This window comes from Arachis stenosperma, chromosome 4 (assembly GCF_014773155.1).
Source record: "Arachis stenosperma cultivar V10309 chromosome 4, arast.V10309.gnm1.PFL2, whole genome shotgun sequence".
Classification (NCBI taxonomy): Eukaryota; Viridiplantae; Streptophyta; class Magnoliopsida; order Fabales; family Fabaceae; genus Arachis; species Arachis stenosperma.
The window spans coordinates 4,997,256-5,019,178 of NC_080380.1; the positions used below are offsets into that span (position 1 = coordinate 4,997,256).

Sequence of the window (21,923 nt, forward strand, 5' to 3'; positions counted from 1 at the left end):
CTCAATTATATATAAGTGGTTAAAACAATTACTAATGTATGGTAAATTTTATATGGAATTAGTAAGTAAAAATATGAAAAAAATTAATAAAATTTCTAATATGTATAATTTCTTTATATGAATTTTCATAATATATAAAAAAATATTATATATTATAAAATTATTTTAAAAAATTATAATTTTATCATATTATTTTTATTATGATCTAAATTTTTATTCAATTTCATTGTATTTTTCATCCACAAATTTTAGTTACGGTGCCGCTAATTCTAGTAGCCTAACAAATGCTAGAATCAAAATTTTAGTTTAGCATAATCCTTTTTAGGACCTTCACTTTTTCGTCATTGAAAAAATATTCTCAACTCTAGATTAGACGGTGGTTTTGGTGGTTTGTGTGTTTTTTTTCTCTTTTTTCCTTTTTTAATGGGTTATGATTACAATTTTTAAAGAGATCTAAATTTATTTAGAGTCTTTGATAATAAATGATGTAGGGACTGATGTTGTTAACATTTAGAAATAAGTCTTATTTTTATTATCATAATTAAATAATAAAAAATTTCACAAAATTATTAATTTTATTATTGTTGTGCATTTTATTTTATTTAATTTGGATTTAATTTTTATGTAATTATTATAACAGTAGAAAAAATCAATATTGATATAATGCTTAATTATCTGTATTTTATGTAATTTTATTAGGACTATTGATACTTTAAAATTAAACTTTTTGTTATTTGTATTGTTATATATAAGTGGTTAAAACAATTGGTAATGTATGGTAAATTTTACGTGAAATTAATAAGTAAAAATATGAGGAAAAATAAAAAATTAATAAAATCTTTAATATGTATAATTTTTTTTAACTTAGGAAGACTAAGAAGATTATGTATAAAGTGATCAAATGAAATCTACATGTATTCTATCTCTTTGTAGACATGAGAGATAATAGAATTTAATGACGTATTTGATCTATGTAGTCGACCCCATTTAGTAGGACGAAACTTCGTTGTTGTTATTATTAAATTTTCATAATATATAAAAAATATTATAATTTTTTTATTATTTTAAAAATTATAATTTTATCTTATTATTTTTATTATTATCTAAATTTTTATTCAATTTCATTATGTTTTTTATCCACAAATTTTAGTTACATTGTCTGTTAACTCTAGTAACCTAACAAATATTAGAATCAAAATTTTAGTTTAGCATATTGCATAAATTCCTTTTAGGACCTTCACTTTTTCAGTCATTGAAATAATATTCTCAACTCTATTTGGATTATGGCCATTGAAAATGAATGCATAACATTGTTGTGAGACTCATACTCATACCATGACTCTGCCATGACTTCTTCTTCTGCATGGATTCACCTCTCTCTCTCTCTGACATGAGTCACGTGACATTGAAAGTTTGAATTTTGAAACCCACCTTGTAAGTGAGTAACACCACTATCTTTTTTCCTTCTCTTTTTCATGGAAGCTTTTTATTTTGTATTTTTTTTTTCCTTTCATCATTCTTGTGAATTCAATTGAAGATACCCTCTTTTGCTCTGATTGTCAAAGTTAACAACTTTACTATATTGGGCATTGGAAAATCCGATTTTGGCTTTGTTGCTACTGTATCGTGGTGTTGGGGTTGGAAGTTTGTAGTTTTTGCTCTAATGGCGGAGAAAGTGGAGAATCATAGTCATAGAACACTGTGGTGGTGCAATCTAATGCTGAATTGGCGGGTTGGTTTGCTCACTGCTTTTGTTTTTGTTGGAATGGTTGTGGTTTGGAGTTTTGATGGCTGCACTGTTAGGAACATCATTGAAGCTTGGAGGTACCATCAAGATTCTCTCTCTCTAAGGTCTCATTCCCATGAAAACTCCACTTTTATCTCCCAATTTAGTTTCAATCAAAAGAACCAAACCAATGCTAGCAACTTTGATTCCTATGATAAGCATGTTAACATCACACACTCTGTGTCAGTGGAACTAGTTTGTGCTTGGAACTTTAGCTGTGTATCTGAAAAGCTTGATAAAAATGGAAGTTCTGAAACCCCAGTGGTGAACCAAGTTCAATTAGGGCATTATTCAAGTTGGATTTCAAGTGAATTGGAGCCAAATTTGACTTCAAATCTTTTAGCTAGATGGTTAGCTCCTGGAGGGGAACCTTGTAGAGATTTTAAGACGGTGGGGATTTCGGTTCCTGGTTTGGATGGTGGGAAGAATGTGATAGAGCTATCAGCTGGAGATGTGCATGAATTCGTTTTTCGAGCATTGGATGATTCTGGGAAGCCTCGCTGTTTAGGTGGGGATTACTTTGAGACTGATCTTTCAGGGGAATCATGGAAATCTAGGCCTTTTGTGAAGGATTTCAACAATGGTTCTTATACAATTTCACTTCAGGTTCATCCAGATTTCAAAGGGCTTTACAATCTCACTATAATTCTGCTTTATAGACACTTTGAAGGTCTGAAATTCACTCCATGGAGATTTGTCTATGACCGTGTGGTTCTCAAAGTTGCAATTAGATTCTACAACAGCAGTTCTCAGTTACCAGAACTAGAGACTTGCAAAGCTTCTGATTTTGATAGGGATGTTTGGTGTGGAAGGTGGACAAGGCTTGGCAAGAATGATGAATGCCAAATCAGTAATGATGGTAGATATAGATGCTTAGCACCGAATTTTCCATGCAAAGCTCCATGGTGTGATGGTTCATTGGGGATCCTAGAGAGCAATGGTTGGGTTTACTCGACACACTGCGCATTCAAGATGTATTCATCCGAGTCTGCTTGGAATTGCATAAAGAATCGGTGGATTTTCTTCTGGGGTGATTCAAATCATGTTGACACGATAAGAAATATGCTCAATTTCGTTCTGGATTTGCCTGAAATACATGCTGTCCCTAGAAGATTTGATATGAATTTTTCGAACCCAAAAGATCCATCTCAAAAAGTTAGGATTACAAGCATTTTCAATGGTCACTGGAATGAAACACAGAACTATCTTGGATTAGATTCTCTAAGGGATGAAGGATTTCGAAGATTGGTGAGGAAGTACTTCTCAGAAGACACAATCCCAGACACTGTGATCCTCAACTCTGGCTTGCACGATGGCGTCCACTGGCGTAACATCAGAGCATTTTCTGCTGGTGCAGACTATGCAGCATCATTCTGGGCTGATGTTGTGAACAAAGTGAGCCATCGGGGGCTGGTGCCGCCGAGGCTCTTTTACCGGAGCACAGTGGCAACTGGCGGATATGCAAGATCACTAGCATTCAATCCTAACAAGATGGAGGTGTTCAACGGGGTATTCCTAGAGAAATTGAAAGAAGCAGGCATTGTAACCGGCGTGATTGATAACTTTGATATGACATATCCATGGCATTTTGATAATCGTTGCAACGATGGAGTTCACTATGGAAGGGCTCCTTTGAAGATGAAATGGCGAGATGGTCAAATGGGTCATTTGTATTTTGTAGATCTCGTGTTAGTTCATGTTCTGCTCAATGCAATATGTGCAAGGTAGCCTTGACTCTTGGATTTTGAGATAGCATTCTTTCTTGTTAATACATTTGTAACTTGTAAGCATGATTGTTTGTATTGTATATTCCTCAAAACAGTTTTTACTATTGATTGATGATGATAAACAAATATATCAAAGTTTAAAGAATATATTTGCTATGCTTCATTATTTCTTGCAAGCCATCTCCTGTGTAGAGTGTAGTGGATGGTCACTTAGATTGGATAATAAGATAGCATGCTGATCTGAAACTAAGTTTCATGAGTAAGGGGAGGGAATTCCAGCTTCGCTACTACTATTAAAACTACTTTATTTATCTATTAGAGAAAGTTTAGAGGCAGCAAATTTTGTAATTTTTAGTTATCAGTTATATTTTTAATAGTGTGAGATTGAATCTAATGATGTAGAATTATTCAATTTTCTATTTAGTTATCAATTATGTTTTTAATAGTGTGAAATTGAATCTAATGATATAGAATTATTCAATTTTTTTTTAATAGTTAAGTATTGGTCAAAATTTAACAAAAATATTGGTTTCCTAGCACTTTTCTATTTATTATACCACCTTCTATTAATTACTAAAAATATTAGAGAATAATTAAAATTTATTATTTTTAAATTAAAATATGAGATAAAATTATAAAATATATTATTAAATTAAAAAATTGAATTAATAACAAAAAAAATGATAAATTCTAAAAATTCTTTAGTATTTCTCTTTCAAATTTCAATAGCGAGGAAGTAAGGAGTTGCTTATTTCGCACATAAAGGGCAGAGGTATTGTCGGTACACGAAGGACGTAGAAGAATGCCCGAATAAGCAAACAGAATGGACCGAAATTACAAAACTAACCCCGAAGCACCAACCGAAGTTCCCTTGTGCGTCTCTTCTTGGCTTCTATCTCTGAGTGATTAACTCCAAAAAAGTGGTTACAGTTACAGAGACGCAAAAGAGGGAAAAACACAATAATAGGCAAGGAAACAATCCAAACTCAAGACCTAAAACCACGCTATTCGTTTTTACCATTGCTGGATTAAATAAAAATAAAAAATGAAAAAATTGTTGGATTTTTAGGCGTAGTGCTAAAAAAAAAGAAGGAAAGAAAAAGATTGGGGGAAATATAGGGTTCCAAATCTGGCAAACCTTGTGGGATTGAGGGCTCGCTCTTCGTTGAAGCAAGATTGGTCGGATCTCAACGACGACGACGACCAGTGCAGCAGCAGCAGCAGGCGTTGGCGTCGCAGGCTCTTCAACATGGCCTTCTCATGGCCCGCCGCCCTCCGTATCTCCCTCTTCCTCCTCCTCATCGCCGCCGTTGTCACCGCCTGCTTCACTCTCCCCATCGAAAAGGTATTCATCCAATCTTTATTTCTTCATTTCCATTTCCGTGTTTTGATTAACGCGCTTTTATCTCTGGATATTGCTTCTATTTTTATTCGAGTAGCATTTCTGAAATGTGAAATGTTGAGCTAGCGTTGTTTGTGGCTGGATTGCCTTTGGATTTACGTTGGTGGAAAATTAAGAAAATAAATCTGTTTCTGGATTCATTCTGAATCTTTTCACGGTTTTGTGATCTGCAGATGATGAAGGACTTTTTGCTATGGGTTGAGCGTGATCTTGGGCCCTGGGGACCTGTTGTACTGTAAGTAGATTTAATTTATGATCCCTAAGACTTGTGTATGCGTATGTATTTGTGTTTGTTTGTTTGGACTTTGATATGTAAATATGTAATAGCATCATAACTGTGAAAGTTGTTTCAATTGGTGTCAAAAGATTAAGGGTAAAACTGAAATTTATTTTAAACATTAGCGATAAAATTGAATCAAATTAAGCATTAGGAGAATGATTAAGCTAACTAGGTGTAGTATGACTTGTATCTTCCTTTTATTTTGTGAGTATGACCATTTGATCTTTCAAGATAAGGTCATATAGTCATATACACCTAAGCTATTCTTCATTTCCCTTTGAACAACCAATGAAGGTCGGAATGGGTGAAGTGGAGCGCAAGTGTAATTGAACTGTCACTTGTTTCCAGAGGAGATTGTTCACAGCCCGAGCATTCATAGTCATTTAAATATTTTGTCTAAACTATGTGTCTACAGAAAAACAACATATACAATATAATGTTGGCTTATTTTTAAACTCGTTGTTTATTTGGTATTTTTCAGGGCTGTTGCTTACATTCCTTTAACAGTCTTGGCAGTTCCAGCTTCAGTGCTCACTGTAAGAGCCTTTGACATACTGTCATTTCCTACAGAACTTTTAAAAGTTGGCTGTGTTTATGCAATTTATTTCCTTTTTCGATGAGGACTTAAATTTGTCAATTCTTATTTCAATTAGACGTGATTTTATTATATGTCTACTGACTTTTAGTATGCGGTGCATGGCCCCCATTTATTTATTTCTTTTCATTCTTTAATTAAGTTGCTTTATTTGATGTTTCATTTTCAGCTTGGCGGTGGATATCTTTTTGGGCTTCCAATAGGCTTTATTGCTGACTCTATCGGTGCAACTGTGGGTGCAGGAGCTGCGTTCCTTCTTGGTAGAACAGTAAGTTTTTTAACTAACATGTTGATAAGCAGTTGCCAAAAAAAGAAATTTTGGCCCACTACTTGCTGTTGTTTAGTTTATTGAAATTAGTTTATTGCAATATGCACTGTTTCTCTTTCTCTTCTTCATATATGACTCTGGCATTTTAGTCCATGTGTTTTCTCACTGCATAGTTTTTATCTTTCATTTATATATCTTTGTCATGGATTTATACAGATTGGGAGATCATTTGTTGTTTCTAAGTTGAAGGATTATCCACAGTTCAGATCAGTGGCAATTGCAATTCAGAGATCTGGCTTTAAGGTTTGTAGGTTTTATATATAATATAATAGTGTTTTGAAATTTTCAAGTCTTTTGGTGTTTAACATATGATGATCCTTTTGTTTTCCCCATTTATCTTGTCTGTAAAATTCATTTCATCACATTTTATAGTCATTGCTCAAGATGACCATTGCTGTTTGTTTTAGTGACTAGGCATTCCTTTCTGTATTTGTTCTCAACTGATTTATTTCATTTTTTTTAATTATCTGTCTTACAGATTGTATTGCTACTTAGGCTTGTTCCTTTGCTGCCATTTAATATGCTGAATTATCTCCTATCGGTGACTCCTGTTTCATTAGGGGAGTACATGCTGGCTTCCTGGCTAGGAATGATGGTATTTTCTTTGCTCTTTATTATCTACTATATTGAGGCGTTAATTTAATAATGCATTTCTGTTAAGTGATATAAAATGTGTACTCCACATAATTCAAACAACTAATGAATTAAAAAATGCGATTAGTATATCCATTCAAAGTTAATTAACTTTTCATTTACCTCAAAAGTAAAAGTCTGTTTTCTAAAGCAAATCAAGGTTGAGGCGTTAATGCCTAATATTTTTACTGTTGCAGCCAATAACACTGGCACTAGTCTATGTTGGAACAACTTTGAAAGATCTTTCTGACGTGACACATGGATGGGGTGAATTCTCCAAGACCCGTTGGGTAAGATATACTATCCTGTCGTTCTCTATGATCCTGTATCTTTATTGGTGAACATCTGAGATACCTTGGAGTTGGCATGTTTACATTCTTGACTGGATCATTTAGGTGTGCTTTGTCTCATCATGCATATAACACGTGTCTCTTTCTCTCATGAATGCAGGCTTTTATCATTTGTGGCCTCCTGATATCCGGTAAGTTGCTTTCCCTCTAGTGATGCCTTGAACACTAACTTGGGTCATAATGACAGATATGTCCCTAGTTTGTTTTTTTAATAATATATAGATTATGAAAGTCTCGGATGAATATAGAATATATTATGGGAGGTTTCTTCTCCTCCCTTTTCTTTGTTTTTGTTTTTGTTAAAAACAGAGAGTACCGATTGCATGGAGTTGCTCAAATGCACAGTGCAACTTCTGTTGCAATGTGACTTTCATAATTTCATTAGCCTGGGTGAATGTGACACGCACCACACCATTGTACATGCTATGTTTATATGCAACATCAACAACAGGACAAAACTCAAATTTTTTTTTAAAAAAAAATCATAAAACTCCCCAGCATTCGGGGCAAACAGTATTCTGCAGCATTTAAACGTTAGCTGAAACAAGATATCAGAACCTCTGATATTTTGGAGTATTGGGAGATTATGATGTTCTTAATTTTGTTCCTCTTTTGCTCCTCTTCTCTTTGATTGGGAAGGCTGGTGAGCTTTCTGTCTCTCACAGCTGCCCAGTGGTTGCCATTGCTTGCAGATGCTTGGATATTACAAGCATTTTCATTTGAAAAGTTGTATCAAATAAGACTAGGATTCCAATTTTTTATCTGATCAAGCAAGACTGAGCTTTGTTAATTTTGGTTCTGTGCAGTGGTTCTGATGATATGTGTTACTAGAGTTGCCAAGGCTGCTTTAGACAAAGCCTTAGCCGAAAATGAAGAGATTGATGGCATCGCAGCCTCGCCGGTATTACCAGTTGTAGCTGAACCATCCACAGATCTCAACCAACCTCTGATAATTAAGGTAGATGATTCTGCAGAAGACGACCATGAAAAGTAAAATCTCTTTTTGTGTAAATTCTTTTTGTCCACCCAACCTCCTAGAAGCTGTGTTCATTTTTTTTTAAAAAAAATCCGAAGCTGAAGCAGGAGATTCCTGCTTCTATTTATTTGTTTTGTACAGTCCCAACATTAGAAATATAGTTTGACAAAAATTGGTAATCCTTACAATCAAGATGATGAGATCATTGACTGATTATCTTTTTGTCTAACAGCAGGAGCTAGGCTCATCCCATGATAGAATATTATTTTGTAACTCCCCACAATATATTGTGGCTCTATATTGATGTTTCTGTTCTCTTGCTTTTCAGCATAAATCTCTACCTTTTTAAAATCCTGATCATATTTCATTGAAATCTTTGACCGCTGAAAATTAAAAGCTAAGGGTATGGAACTTAACTCTATTTTTACCCTCCAATCAAATATACCCAAGTATTCCCGTGGTTTGGGATAAAAATTGAGTGAAAATTAATACATAAAAGTTCTCACCGTATTTTATTTTGACGAAAACATTCCTAAGATTTATCGAGACATAGCAACCATATACTAGCTTTTATGGATACTGACACGGGACACGTCGACACACAAATTTTAAGATACAGGGACACGTTAAAATCTTATAAGACAGGGGATACACATACATATAAAATATAAAGTATTTTTTAAATAAATCGTAATGATATTTTGATATTTTATTGATATTAAAATATAAATTAATTTTTTAATTATTTTTAATGTCTTATTTTAATTATATAAGGTATTTAAAATATTTTTTATTTTAATAAATAATAATATATACTATATCTAAATTTATTTTAAAAATATATGTTAAGAATAAGACTGAATACGCTGACACGTGATAGTATTTAAGTGTGTCCAAGTGTGTTCGGAAAAGATTTTTTTACTTTTTATTAAGACACGATTGGACATAGCAGATATGCTTATGTCGGTAAGTGTCGTATCTAAAAAATATCCGACACGTAAACATAACAACTTAGTAAAGTGTCCGTGCTTTATAGATTAGCTTAAATTAAATAGTATGCATAGTACTCTTGATTTAATGTGACACCAACTTTTTTGGAAGGTAGGTGACATTATATTTAGATGATGTTAATACGATATTTTTATATTTCGCAGAGAGGTGAACGTAAAATATCAAATTAAAGAATGTACATAATATTTGTTAATTTCAGGGGAAGTTAATATAATTTATCATTCTTTTTATCCTTGTCTTTGGCTCACTACAATTTGGCAGATCTTCGAATTTATTGGAAAATGACCAATCCTATCCCAGAAGCCTTAGTGTTTCTTTGTCACCATCGATATTGCACAAATCGTGAAATAGTTGGCTAGTTGTGTAAGCAGTATTGACTTATGAATGCGAATAATGAACCGTTCTCTGTTCAAATTTACATTAAAGAATTTTTAACATTTATTCGCATATTCGAAAATTCGTATAGTAAATTACTGTGTAGCAGTAGCACCTCAAACTCTCAAAGTAAATGGAAAATCTAGTGTTCTGTACTTCTGTTGATTCACATGCTGATCTGTAAGTTTTGCACAGTTGCCACTATTTATAACCAATGTCAAGTGATAAGCTCACTTCTTCTTTGTTTAAATAAGTACGGAGACTTTAAATCTTATTTTATATATGTAATAATAATTCATTGATCATATCCTAAATAACTAAAAAAATAAAAAAAAAACTGCACATTTATTTCTTGGAAAAAAAAAATAAACAGAAGAATTTCAAGTGTATTAAATATTATTTTAATAATTTTAATCGTTGATCTTAATTAAAATCAACAATAAAGATTACTGGAACATCTCAGGTACATTTGAAAACTTACCTAACCAAATTACCTAACTTTTTTTCTTTTGACGAGGTTAACACATTGATGGGAAGTTGTCCCAATCATTCACTTTCTTATATTTTGTGCATTCATAGCTGTATTAATTTGAAAGAAGCGTCCACATCAAAATAAATAAATAAATGGAAGAAACGCATAAAGTGAGTGTATAACTTTATCTATGATTGCTTATTATCTAGGATTATGTCCTGAAAAAGTTTGTCGTTGTTTAAGAGAGGGAAGAAAGGAATCACAAGATGCACATATATATGAACCAAATACACAACTAACTTAAGTGAAGACCAATGCGTGTGTGTCTACATATATTTTTTGGTTTTTCTTCAAGTGCCCCTGCTGGACATTTTTGTCAATAGTAGTGTAAATTTTGTAAGAGAATCATTTTATTATTATATTGAATAAAAAAAAAACAAGTGTAATTTGTTTAACCAAGTTTAATGTATATGATTATGGGTCAAAAAAATAAATCAGGAATCACAAGCAACGCATAAGGTGAAAACTACCATAGCAAAAGATGAAGAATTGCAACATTATCCTTCATTCACATGTGAAGGAAATATTCTATAAGTGGATCTCAGGATAATTTTCTAAGGAGAGAGGTAGATCACAACAAAAAATCTATAGTTGTCATTGATGACTAAAAGATCTGTCCCTTGATATGGAATATTTCCACTGAATTGTGAACATCATAATATGATGAGATTATTATTGCCAACTTGCACTGCCATGCATGTCATAGCTTAGCATGCATATTTAACTTAATTCAAGTATCATAACTTGTACTTTCCTCTGTTTCCATGATTAATGATTCACATTATATATTTTTTAAGAGGTTAATACCTACCATAGGAATGAAATTTTTATTGGAGGAGAATTTTTCATTGAAAATTGGTTTAAAGAAAGTGACACTAATAATAAAAGTTGAGGCACCATCATATGCTGCATCATCATGAATATGTGAATTGCCTTGTATAGTTGCCAATAGCGTGTTTTTGTTTTCTCTCCTATTCAAAAAAGAATAAAAAAAAGAAATAATTTGATTCTGGAAATTTTATACATTTTTGTCAGTGCAAGAAAACTTACCCACTGTCTTGTGTTGAATTTTGGTGCGTTTAAGGGGACCCTACCATTTTCTTGATGGAAGGGATAAACATTATTCTATATCAATAGTCTTTTATCTTTGATATTTTATGATCTTAGCCTCTTGAAACGCTTACAAGCATCTTGATTGAGCCACAAGCAAGAGTTTAAAGATCCTTGATACTTGGTACATTGACAAAAGTAATTAACAATAGAAGTAAAGAAACTCACTTTATTACAAGGGCATGTTTTTATGTTGTTATATAAATAACTGAATCTTCCATAGTTCTGTCACAAAAACATAGTAACATAACACTACCTAGAAACTTAAGATGACCAAGAAGGACTTAGTGTCCTTCATGGGGAAAGTGAGAGGTTTCAGCCTTCGATCTCTCGGTGGTTGCTTCGATAGCTGCTGCGACCAGACTCAAGGCTATGGAGTAGGGACAAGGATATGGAATTTAAGTGACCGGCCGGTGGAGCTGCAAATAAGGGTGGGATCAATATTGAAGAAGGTTCACACTTTGAAGCCGGGTTCATCAAAGAGGGTGGAAAGTAAGCGAATATATAAGGCTTATATGCCGGGTAGGAGTGGCGGCAATGGAGGTGGATTGAAGAGCTTGCTCTATTACTATGATGAAACTTCCCACCCTTATATTTGGATTCATGACATAGGTGGTGATTCCATGAGGATGGTTAAGCAGCAGTATATTAGCCTTGAGGATTTGAGAGAATCTTCTGAGATCAGAGTCTTCAGGGATCAGCAAAAGGGTTTCATATCGGTTCGAAAGCAAAACCGGCCAGATTTCTGCTGAATTTTCATTGTAACTCTTCTTGTTTGTTCGTACAAGAGTTGAGTATGTTGTGTAAGAAATTGGCATTTTAACTTCTTGCTCTTTTAGTTTCCTTTTGTTGTGTGTTATTGATTGGCAAATGGCAATAATTGATGATTACTCAACATGAATGAGAATTTGCATTCAAGTGATGTTTGTGTTATGATACCCGGTCATTTGGGATGATATACAAAGAAATCAGACAATGAATCATAGCTAAAAACTAAGGATTTACTATGCTTACTATCATAATATAAAAACATTTGTAGGCCCTTTTATCTTTATTTTTCGGAAATTATAGTGACACTTGTTTTCTTCTTGAAAGAAAAACTTTTAACTGTACAAAAACAAATGCAAAGACACGGGTTATATCTAGTCTTACATAGAAACCTTATCAGTATAGTTGAACAAGGAGGCCTGAAATGAATATTTGAATATTATTTGACTACAAAATAACCAAGCTTATTTTGCTCCAACTTAAAGGTTTAGTACAGGGTTTTAATCGTTAATTTCAGCATACCAAAATTAAGAAGCAAATAACAATGACACGCTCACTGGTGGATAGTTCAGGTGACATTCAGGTACATAAGAATCTAAATAAAAAGTAAAGATTATTAACATTATATTACCAAATTTCAAAGCCTATAGACTCTGTAATCACTAGACTATAATCAATGGCAGTTCATTAAATTGTTCCTGCCAACTTGATATGCAAGGAGCAAAGTTACCCACCTCTGCATGTAAGAGTCAAACTCTGGCAGAAAAATGATAAAATGTACAGAACTGTAAAAGGCAAAAATAATGGACAGACCATACATTATCTTCAATACAAATTTAATTTGTTTATGGAAAGTCATTCATCAATTGATCTGAATGGCAGTGCAGTGCCTATACAATGCTACAGAGAAAAGTAAATTAAATTCAATCAAATAAGTAGCACAGAATCTAGGGTTGACAAAACGATGCACTGTGGCAGAAGCAGAAAACCCTCCAGCTCAGCACCTGACAGATTGATTCTTGGGGCATGTCTGAAGGAAACTTGCTCTATGAAATAATGGAGGCTGAGCCTCTCATATGAAACTGTTTGTATTACATGTTAACAAGACATAATTTTTCAAGGCTCAGTTTAATTCCAAATTGTTCTTTTCCCTTCCTTTTCCTAAATGAATTTCAATCCTGTATACTCCAGTTTGGATTTACATATCTATAAAGTAACAGAAAAACAGTTTTGGCTCAATTGTAAGACCTTTTTAGGCAGGACCCTGACCCATTGCACCTGCCCGCGCTCTCAACATTTCGGTCCTCTTACTCTTCTCCATCACTTCAACCAACCATTCTGCACTTTCCCTAATTCCAATCCTGCATCATTTCAAAAGTACCTCAGATATCTGTCTTCGGTAAAAGTTTGAAATGATAATTGATTATCATTCGTTGTGGATCAACTTTGGAAAGTTGATACGATCATACAACTGCCCAACTTACCCATCATAGGCTGACACAGCTTCAAACATGTGAACTCTTTCTTCCAGCTTCTTTAAATCTAGACAACGTGCAAGTTCGTCGGCTGATACTGCTTGCGGAAGATCCTGCAATCACAAGAATGTTAAGAAAGTGGCTACTATAATTCTGCCAATTTCCCAGATGGGCATAACTGGTACCTTGAGGTTGAAGGAAATTAAATGAGACATTCAATATGTACAACATAAATAAGCATTAGAACTACAATATTCCTTAAAATTTTAGTCATTCTATAAGGTTTCTAAATGATTGAAAGGGAGACGATAGATATACACCTGTTTGTTAGCTAATATCAAAAGAGGGGCTCCCTGTAGATCCTCGTGCCGAAGCACCTTCTCTGATAAATAAACCATTTAATAAGTTATTGCATCACTGGTTTCGTTTCACAATTGACATACCTAGTATTATTTCAATACCAAGCCAATGCCTTATAGAACTATATAAGTACTAAAACCAAGTCAAACTAACCAAGTGCAGACTTAGCATCTTCAAATTTTGAGGGACAGGCAGCATCTACAACAAAGACCACAGCATGCGCCTCTTCATAATATTTCTCCCAGATTGAGCGAAGACCAGGCTAACAGGAGGAACTTGCATCAGTACCTTAAATATATATCCTCCTTCCCATCCCCCATCAACAATCCAATACAACAAGATAATTTCTTTTCAAAAGAAAAACATGAATACGGGAAGAAACACAAGATAAAGCGAGAGCAGTGCAAGTTTCGCATCAAGTTATACCTACTCTTCCTGCCAGGCTTACTACTAAAATTGAAGAAATGAATTAGTTCTTTATGCTTACGGGATCAAATTTCTCAATTCTAAAATCTCCTTCAGCCTTGCCAAATTTAACAAATAAAATCAAGTTTCGGATATGCAAAAGGTAATGCTGATTGTCCAAATCACTAGTTCTAGTTCAAATATACAGTGAGTATAATTTAGAGAAGTCTAAGCCATCTAGTATAAACAACTTACTCATAGAAAGTTCTGAAAAGTAAAGCATTTTCTTGTTCTTCCATTAATCATACTTAGTTGTTTCAGGGAGACTATGAAACTTACATGTCAGGAACTACGTAGATGATTATTAGTTTAGACATTACACTTGTAGAATAAGAGAATTTAAACAAGCAGCTCAAAATGGAACCAAACAAATTAATAATCATTCATCCTTCTAACATATGCCCATACCTGACCTCCCAAGTCCCAGAACACAAGTTTCCTATTTGCAACTTCAATACGACCAATATTCAACCCCACAGTTGGAACGATTCGATCGTGAGGAAGGCTTTCTATGTTTGAGTACACTGACTTCATCCTCTCCAGCAAAGTCTGTAAAGTTAATGTATTCAGCAACTCAACGAAACATAACAAAGTTCAACAATTTTGTAAAAATATGGCATTCGAAATATGCATTACTGTTTTCCCAGCCTTGTCAATCCCCAGAATGAGTACGTGAAGCTCCATCTTACTGAACAGATACTTCCAAAGACCATAAAACAGTGAAAACATCGTTGCAGCTCACTTTAATACACTTCCCTTCCCAATCTTCAGAAACAGAAGAATCTGAAGCTCATGCTATTTCACTTGATAGCTTATGTGTTCACAAGAAGTTCACAATTCCGAAAGCGAGAACAGCACTCAGACTTTCTGTACAAGCAAGCGTTGTAACTTGTAAGCTACCTTGAACCAAACTCACTTTAACTAAAATACAAATACCCCCTTTCTAATTTAACATTTGTATCAAAAATTTTCAATATTCAATTTGGCAATGCACAAATCTAATTGAACAACATTACCAGACACAAAAAGATAAATTTTTAGGTAATTTTTTTTCCTTCTGTCTAACATTGCTAAATCAAATTTCACGGAGACGAATGAAGCTCTTTCAGATATCAGTGTCAGTTCAATCATATACCTAGTTATTCCTACGTGCATGATACAAATATTGAAATGCACAAATTTCTGTAAAATTCTCCGTTGAAAAATAGAAGATGCGAATCATTGAGGGTTCTATCATGAACCAATTGGAGCTACTGTAAGATGATTCAATTTAGTTGCAACAGATCCGGGAATTAAGGAAAGGAGGGAAAAATAAGATGGAAGAGAAGAGAGGTGTTGAATGGATTTACCAGCGGCGGCGACGGGAAAGAACGGCGGAGGACGGCGATTGAAGAGAGATCCGATGGCGATGATGAAAGTGAGAATTGGATCAGAGGGATTTCTTCGTTTCCTGAGACCCAGATGCAGAGAGCTCTGTTTGTTTTTTCGTTTATCGTAACAAGAACCCAGCAACAGTTACGAAAATTATTTTTGTTATGGATGTTTTTTTTTTTCCTTTGGATTTTTTAATATGTTTGGATTAAAGTTTGCACATGAGGATTTATATCAAATTAATTTTATAAATTTGATTTTAATTAAAAATAAATTAGTGATAACGTAATTTAGATTTCACAATTTTATATTAAACAGAATTGTTTCAATAAAATAATGTATATGGTTTCTATAACTAAAAAATTGTATATTATTAAAAAATATTATATATACTATTGAATATTTGTATATCTTTTTTTATGGAGATTATTTGTATGTCTTAAATGTATGATGAGAGGAATAAAAAGATAAATACTTAAAATATATACATACTAACGTAATTGCCCGTGCCAAGCACGAAAATGTTGAATCATAATAACTATAATAATTATATAACATTATTTATTAAGGATATTATATACAATACAAAAATATTGTTTTACATATTAAGGGTATTACAGATTTCATGATTTTTCAAACAAATATGACAAAATTTTAATCAAATTTATAATAACACATATTAAGTATATACTTAGTTAAATAATGACAATAAAATTTGACTTTTTATTATAATAAATTTTATATCATTCTATTTGTGAGCAATTATTTATTTTTTACTTATATCTTCACTTTATACACATAGTCAGCATTGACCTGTAAAATATTAGTCTAAAACTCAAATAATTATTCCATAAAACTCATTATTCCATAAAAATGGACATCTACAACTTAAATTTATATTCAAAAAAATTATTCAGTTTCAGCTGACATTTTAACTCATATGACGCATAAAAATAAGAAAAAAATGAATTAGAATTTTATTAATAATAAAGATGATCATGACAACAGAAAGAGAATAGATCAACCAACTAAAGATAAAGAACAGCCACAAAAAAACATAATTGAGCTCAAAAGATTATAAAGTTAATACCATTTCTCGTCTTGCCAGACATATGGATATAACTGGTAAGCTTTAAAAATGTTGAGACATGGAAATATGGAATTCAGAATTCTAAAATACAATAGATGATGACTACAAATTAATTTAATATAAAAGATGGATGCCTATGTCCTATAAATCTTCCTAAATATCAAGGCCCTTGAGTTTTGATTCCAGTTCATTGGGGTCATCATTTTCTTAAGAATCCTCATGAATGTCTTCTCCTTCAAGATCTCATCTAAAGTACATATCCAGCATATCAGGTGAATTTTTAAATATATCCTTCAAGTTTTCTATCCCTTCGTCAGATATGAAGTTAGCATTAATGTTTAGCAACTTAAATCTAGGTTTTTGCACAACAACTTCAGCCAAAGCTCGAATTCTGGACCTAGTAATTGAATTTGTGCTGAAATCAACTTCAAGTGCCGTGACTCTCTTCCAGTGTCTTGCCGATCAAAATTGCAGCTTCATCTTTCAGTGCATTCTCAAATCCTTAAATTTCACAAACTTAGAGTTTACTTTAAAAGTATTGAAACTTATTTTGGTGCAATGATACTCATTTTGTATATAAATAAATATAGATCAAAAGCACGAAGAACATGGTTTATTCCAATAATCAATGTCACCAAGTTGTTTTCCTATGGCCACAGAGAAAAGGTTTAAATTAAAACAAATAAAAAAATTTTATCCGTCTCATGACAAAGATTATGAGAGGAGCAAAACAGTACATTTATTGTTTGTATCAAAAAAATAAAAATATATAAGAGTAATATTTTAGCAATCATATTACAATACCAACAAAAGAATAAAATAGTCAATCACTTGTATAAGAATCAAGTGACAGAATATACCACACCAACTTAAAAAGCTTATCGCACTAAATAGATAAATTTCTCATTTCATAAACTCTCACACATTATTTCATTTAGAGGAAGTATAGGGAGCCAATAGAGTATATGTACAATGTGTACAATGGGGTTTAGACTTTTGAGACGTTCGATTCAATAGGATATCAGATGTTTAGTACAGATACTCCATTGGCTCCCTAGCAGGATTCTTTCATTTAATATAAGACTAACTATCCTTCACACTTGTTACTTAACAATACTTACCCAACAGAAAAGCAACCTGTTTTTATTGTCTCCTATCAAATGATCAACAATTCTTTCAACTTGTTATTACAAACAGAAAACCAGAACTGATTGTTGAAATATATTTTGAAACAAAATGGAAGAATACTACAAACTAAATCAAGAAAGTCATAATTATTTGGTGAAAAGATAGTTGAAGAGTACCTTTTTCCGATAAAGGTTTGATGCCAATGTTTCGTGAGTTGACTTAGAAAATATATTGCAAGCAAACAATTATTGAAGGATATAATGCATGACACAGATATGTAAATCTGGCACCTTGTAAGCTCTAAATAAAATGGCTATTTCTTGCCATTGCAACTATGAAACTCCAGAACAATAAACAATGTAAATAATAATTAATTAACCTATAGAGAAAGTGAATGAAGAAACTTCTTCATACCAAGCTTCATCAGTCACCAAACCCAACAGCAACATAGGTTAAAAATTAACCGAGCCAGTTAATACCCCCTTTCTTCAATTTCAAAACAGCGACCTCATGGTGCAACCTTTGGGACAACACCCTGACCTTCTTGCACGACACAAAGAAAAGCATTAGACATCACATGTAATCACCAATAACAACAACATAATACTGTGATAACAACATATAAAACTAAAGTAGCAGAGCTTCAAATAGCAAAAACACCTAATGAAAACAACCCAAAGCATATGAAAGCAAGGCAGCAAAACAAATCCCCTTGCATAATTTAATGTCATCATTCAATTTAACTATTTAAGACATATAAGACATAATTAACATTTAAACTGTTTTGAAATATAATTTACCAAGATATAATCATTCTATGGTATGTATATAGATTTAGAATACATGTTTAATGCATTTGTCAACTATGATGAATAGGTATGATATGGAGTTTAACCCACTAAACAATGATCCTTTCAAAGTTCTCCAAAAAAAAATAGAAAACAGACCAAATTTTACAAAGGGTTCAATTCCTAAACCAACTGTTGTCGCTTGACCTGATCCCTATACATGAGAAAGCTATAATTAGATTCACAAAAAAAGTTTACTTGGAACGTGAAGGAATTATGATATTAACATCAATTACAAATAACACCTCATTTGGAGCTCCTAAATACACATCATAGTTTCCAACCTCTGATGCATATCCTAAATCTCCAACCTAATAAATAAAGATTATATTAGTCACCAAAATGACTACTAAGAGTCAACCTGTTAAGAAAAACTATTTTACAGCCAGTATTGAAGCAAATCCATAGAATTTGCAAATTATAGTATTAGCATATATAATACTTGCAACACAGTAATGCATCCTTAAAATAGAAGATAAAAATTAAAGTAATATTATGTGCTATATATAATAGACTAATAAATCTTAATCTTTTTAGGACATAGTAAGTGATTCATAATTCTTAATAGCTATGGTCATATACTTCGATAAGCTACATTTCCATACTAATAAATCAATATAGCAATGATTTCAAAAGGGAACAGGAAAATATCACATTTTGTAAACTTGGAAAGAGGAAGGGAATTCAAATGTCAAACCTGGCTGTTTTCATCTTGTCAATGATCCCTTTGTAAAGCCTTCACTATCTCATTAAGTGTCTCAGCAGGCTTACAGTGTAATAGCAGCCCTGTCTCTATTTCATCAGCATGATCTTTCTTCAAAGCACTAATTGCAACATCCAGCCAATTGATTCTTTCGGTCAAAGCACTGCAACATATTTCAGGCCATTTCTCATGCTCAGCGCAGGCCAATTCATTTTGAAGGGGACCATAGATCCTTTTCAAGTTCCTTGATTTCGGTATCTGCCTTGGTGATCAAAATCCTTAAAACCTGAACACAGTACTCCTCATTCAAGGCATCTTTCTCTATCACATCTACAAATTCAATAAAGATATAAAGTAAATCAATACAGTAACAGTGATGCAAACAAAGAAGATTGGATAAATGCAGGATAAAGTAAAATTGAAAGAATACCAGGGTCACAGCCAAAGAAGAAGCCATATGGCCACTCAGGATGATCAAGCAATTATCTTTGCAGAAAACTGAAACAAATAAATTATGTACAAAAGCAAAAACATCATTCAAAATAAAGCAAAGAGAAAGGGGCAAATTTCATGCAACCCAGTAAATTTAACTGTACATAGTATCATTGAGCATACAGAAATTAATTACAGAGAGATGATAATGAGAGAAAACAAGAAACCTTGGTCGTATGAAGAACCCCAGAGATCCCAAGCCATGAATTGAAGCTATATCCTGAAATGAAAGCACAAAATGGTGACAAAAAACATCAAAGGTGAGAACAGCAAAAACCCTACAGCAAGTTACAATAAGAATATCACTTCCAACAACAACAACAACAGCAATAAACTTCAATTTCGATTGAGAAGAGGAATTACTGCGCACCACCTTGGATATCGGCAGCTAATTAAATGTGGCATCAAGAACGATCGTCACATCAAACTATCATGTCAACCCGTAACCCTATTAACCCAACGCTTCAGTCCAGGAACATAAGTTCTTTCATCTCTGCTCTGTGCTTTGTTCGTTGCTATGAACAGCAAAACATGAAGTTTAATAAGAACATAAATACTCAGTTTAATAAGAATACATGTACATATTAGCAAGATGTGCCAAAAATGAAAGCTATCCGTTCAGGGGAAAATAAGGCTACAGTTTGTGAGAGGAAGAGGAAGAGGAGGATTGGACATTGGTGATGAGCTCCTTATGGGGCTCTTTTATCTCCTGAGTGGCAGTGTTGACGACGAACCTTGCGGGTTTTTCGGCGAGCTTCTGCTCCTTCCACTGCTGCCCAGTGGAGGCAAAGAAAGGATTCATCTGCTTCTTCATGCTCCTGATTGGAAACTGAACAGCACCCCATCTGTCGCCACCAGCTACGCTGCCGTCATCAGCTGCAGAAACCTTTCCTTCTAAAATCAAATTTGGGGAATTGCTGCACGCCTGCACCAACATCTTTTTTCAATCTGCTAGCTAAAACACCCCTCTCTTTATTACCTGGATAAAAAGGGTACCTAAAAATTTAGGGAGAAAATTACTGCTGCTTTTCTTCTTCTTCATGGACCGGTGGCAGAAAAGAGTGGGTGTTGAACTACCAGGTATTTAATTAGGTGTTGAAATTTCCATCCATGACCAGCACATAGTAAGACTTCGGGGACTTCTATCTTTCATAGTTTCATCACGTTTGATGACTTTTTAACACCAATAGAAAAAAGTAAACAAAATTTTCTTTCAAAAGGATAATGTGACACGTGGAACTTGAAACCGGAAATTAGGATATTAACTTAGGATAACATACTTAAAGGGTTAAAGTGTACCAAAGAAAAAATAGTATAACTTTACAACTATAGTGTCTCTTTTGTTATATATATATATTTTTTGAAGAACTCTTTGTTGTATTGGGTTTTGAACACAAAAAAAAAAAAAAAAAAAATCCTAGGGGGGCTTCTCTTTAATCTTTACTAAGGTTCGAATTGTCACATTTAGGGAGCACTCACCTTCTCTCTAATTCAACCATCATCATTCATCATCACTTTGGATTCTACCATCACAAATTCACAATCTCTTCCCTATTTCTCCTCTTCTAGCACTGGATCACTATAATTGTTGTTTCTTATACTTAGACTTTTTTATTAATAAAGTTCAATAATCTTTCTTATAATAATAATAATAATAATAATAATAATAATAGCACTTTTGTAATAATTGATTTTAGTGTACACATAATATAACTCTATATGTATATTATAACCTGTTGAGGAATGGGAGGCAAAGGGGCTGTGAGAGGTGAGTACTCCAGGAGTAGTACGAGAGGAGTACAGTTAACACCAAAGGATCCTAGAATTTGGAATCGGGAGGCATATCATCGTTTGGAAAATGATTCATTCTCTGTGTTTGTGGATAATCTACCGGCTGATATCTCAAAGAGGGAGCTGTATCACTTATTTTGTTGGACGGGAAGAATTAACGACATATATCTTGGCCGGAAACGAAAGAGTGGTGTGATCTATTTATTTGCCTTTGTTCGGTACACGACAAAAGGGGGCGCTCTCAAGGCGATTGCAGAAATGAACCAGTGGAGATTACGGGGGAAGGTAATTACCGTCGGGGAAGCTAAGTATCGAAGACAGTTTCAG

General features: G+C 33.4%; 4 protein-coding genes and 1 long non-coding RNA gene across 12 annotated transcripts; 3 read left to right on the top strand and 2 right to left on the bottom strand.

The window, feature by feature from the left end:
• Window positions 1-1,336: 1,336 nt before the first annotated feature.
• Window positions 1,337-3,591, top strand: LOC130977000 (uncharacterized). Its single transcript, XM_057901987.1, has one exon. It carries the CDS (start codon window positions 1,664-1,666, stop codon window positions 3,512-3,514), a length of 1,851 nt encoding a protein of 616 aa, XP_057757970.1. The 5' UTR covers window positions 1,337-1,663; the 3' UTR covers window positions 3,515-3,591.
• Window positions 3,592-4,296: 705 nt separating this feature from the next.
• Window positions 4,297-8,411, top strand: LOC130976892 (uncharacterized). The gene is made up of 9 exons (XM_057901851.1): window positions 4,297-4,858; window positions 5,089-5,150; window positions 5,677-5,731; window positions 5,960-6,058; window positions 6,275-6,361; window positions 6,597-6,713; window positions 6,949-7,041; window positions 7,202-7,232; window positions 7,908-8,411. The coding sequence occupies exons 1-9, from the start codon at window positions 4,763-4,765 to the stop codon at window positions 8,093-8,095; spliced, it is 828 nt and encodes a 275-aa protein (XP_057757834.1). The 5' UTR covers window positions 4,297-4,762; the 3' UTR covers window positions 8,096-8,411.
• A 2,895-nt stretch (window positions 8,412-11,306) lies between these two features.
• LOC130976845 (uncharacterized) lies at window positions 11,307-12,081 on the top strand. Its single transcript, XM_057901781.1, has one exon. The coding sequence runs from the start codon at window positions 11,375-11,377 to the stop codon at window positions 11,855-11,857; it is 483 nt and encodes a 160-aa protein (XP_057757764.1). The 5' UTR covers window positions 11,307-11,374; the 3' UTR covers window positions 11,858-12,081.
• An 823-nt stretch (window positions 12,082-12,904) lies between these two features.
• On the bottom strand, window positions 12,905-15,740 carry LOC130976844 (uncharacterized). Its single transcript, XM_057901780.1, has 7 exons — window positions 15,523-15,740; window positions 14,810-15,040; window positions 14,582-14,722; window positions 13,862-13,970; window positions 13,669-13,730; window positions 13,358-13,461; window positions 12,905-13,234 (listed from the first exon to the last, which is right to left on the bottom strand). Exons 2-7 carry the CDS (start codon window positions 14,900-14,902, stop codon window positions 13,126-13,128), a joined length of 618 nt encoding a protein of 205 aa, XP_057757763.1. The 5' UTR covers window positions 14,903-15,040; window positions 15,523-15,740; the 3' UTR covers window positions 12,905-13,125.
• An 841-nt stretch (window positions 15,741-16,581) lies between these two features.
• LOC130976012 (uncharacterized) lies at window positions 16,582-20,970 on the bottom strand. 8 transcript variants are annotated; one of them, XR_009084532.1, is made up of 7 exons: window positions 20,802-20,970; window positions 20,540-20,730; window positions 20,179-20,320; window positions 19,973-20,025; window positions 19,744-19,811; window positions 19,308-19,643; window positions 16,583-18,921 (listed from the first exon to the last, which is right to left on the bottom strand). It is a non-coding gene; the product is annotated as an uncharacterized LOC130976012 (long non-coding RNA). The 8 variants fall into 8 exon arrangements; XR_009084537.1 differs by having other exon boundaries at window positions 16,583-18,297; window positions 18,710-18,921; window positions 20,540-20,960; XR_009084536.1 differs by having other exon boundaries at window positions 16,583-18,302; window positions 18,710-18,921; window positions 20,540-20,960.
• Window positions 20,971-21,923: the final 953 nt, after the last annotated feature.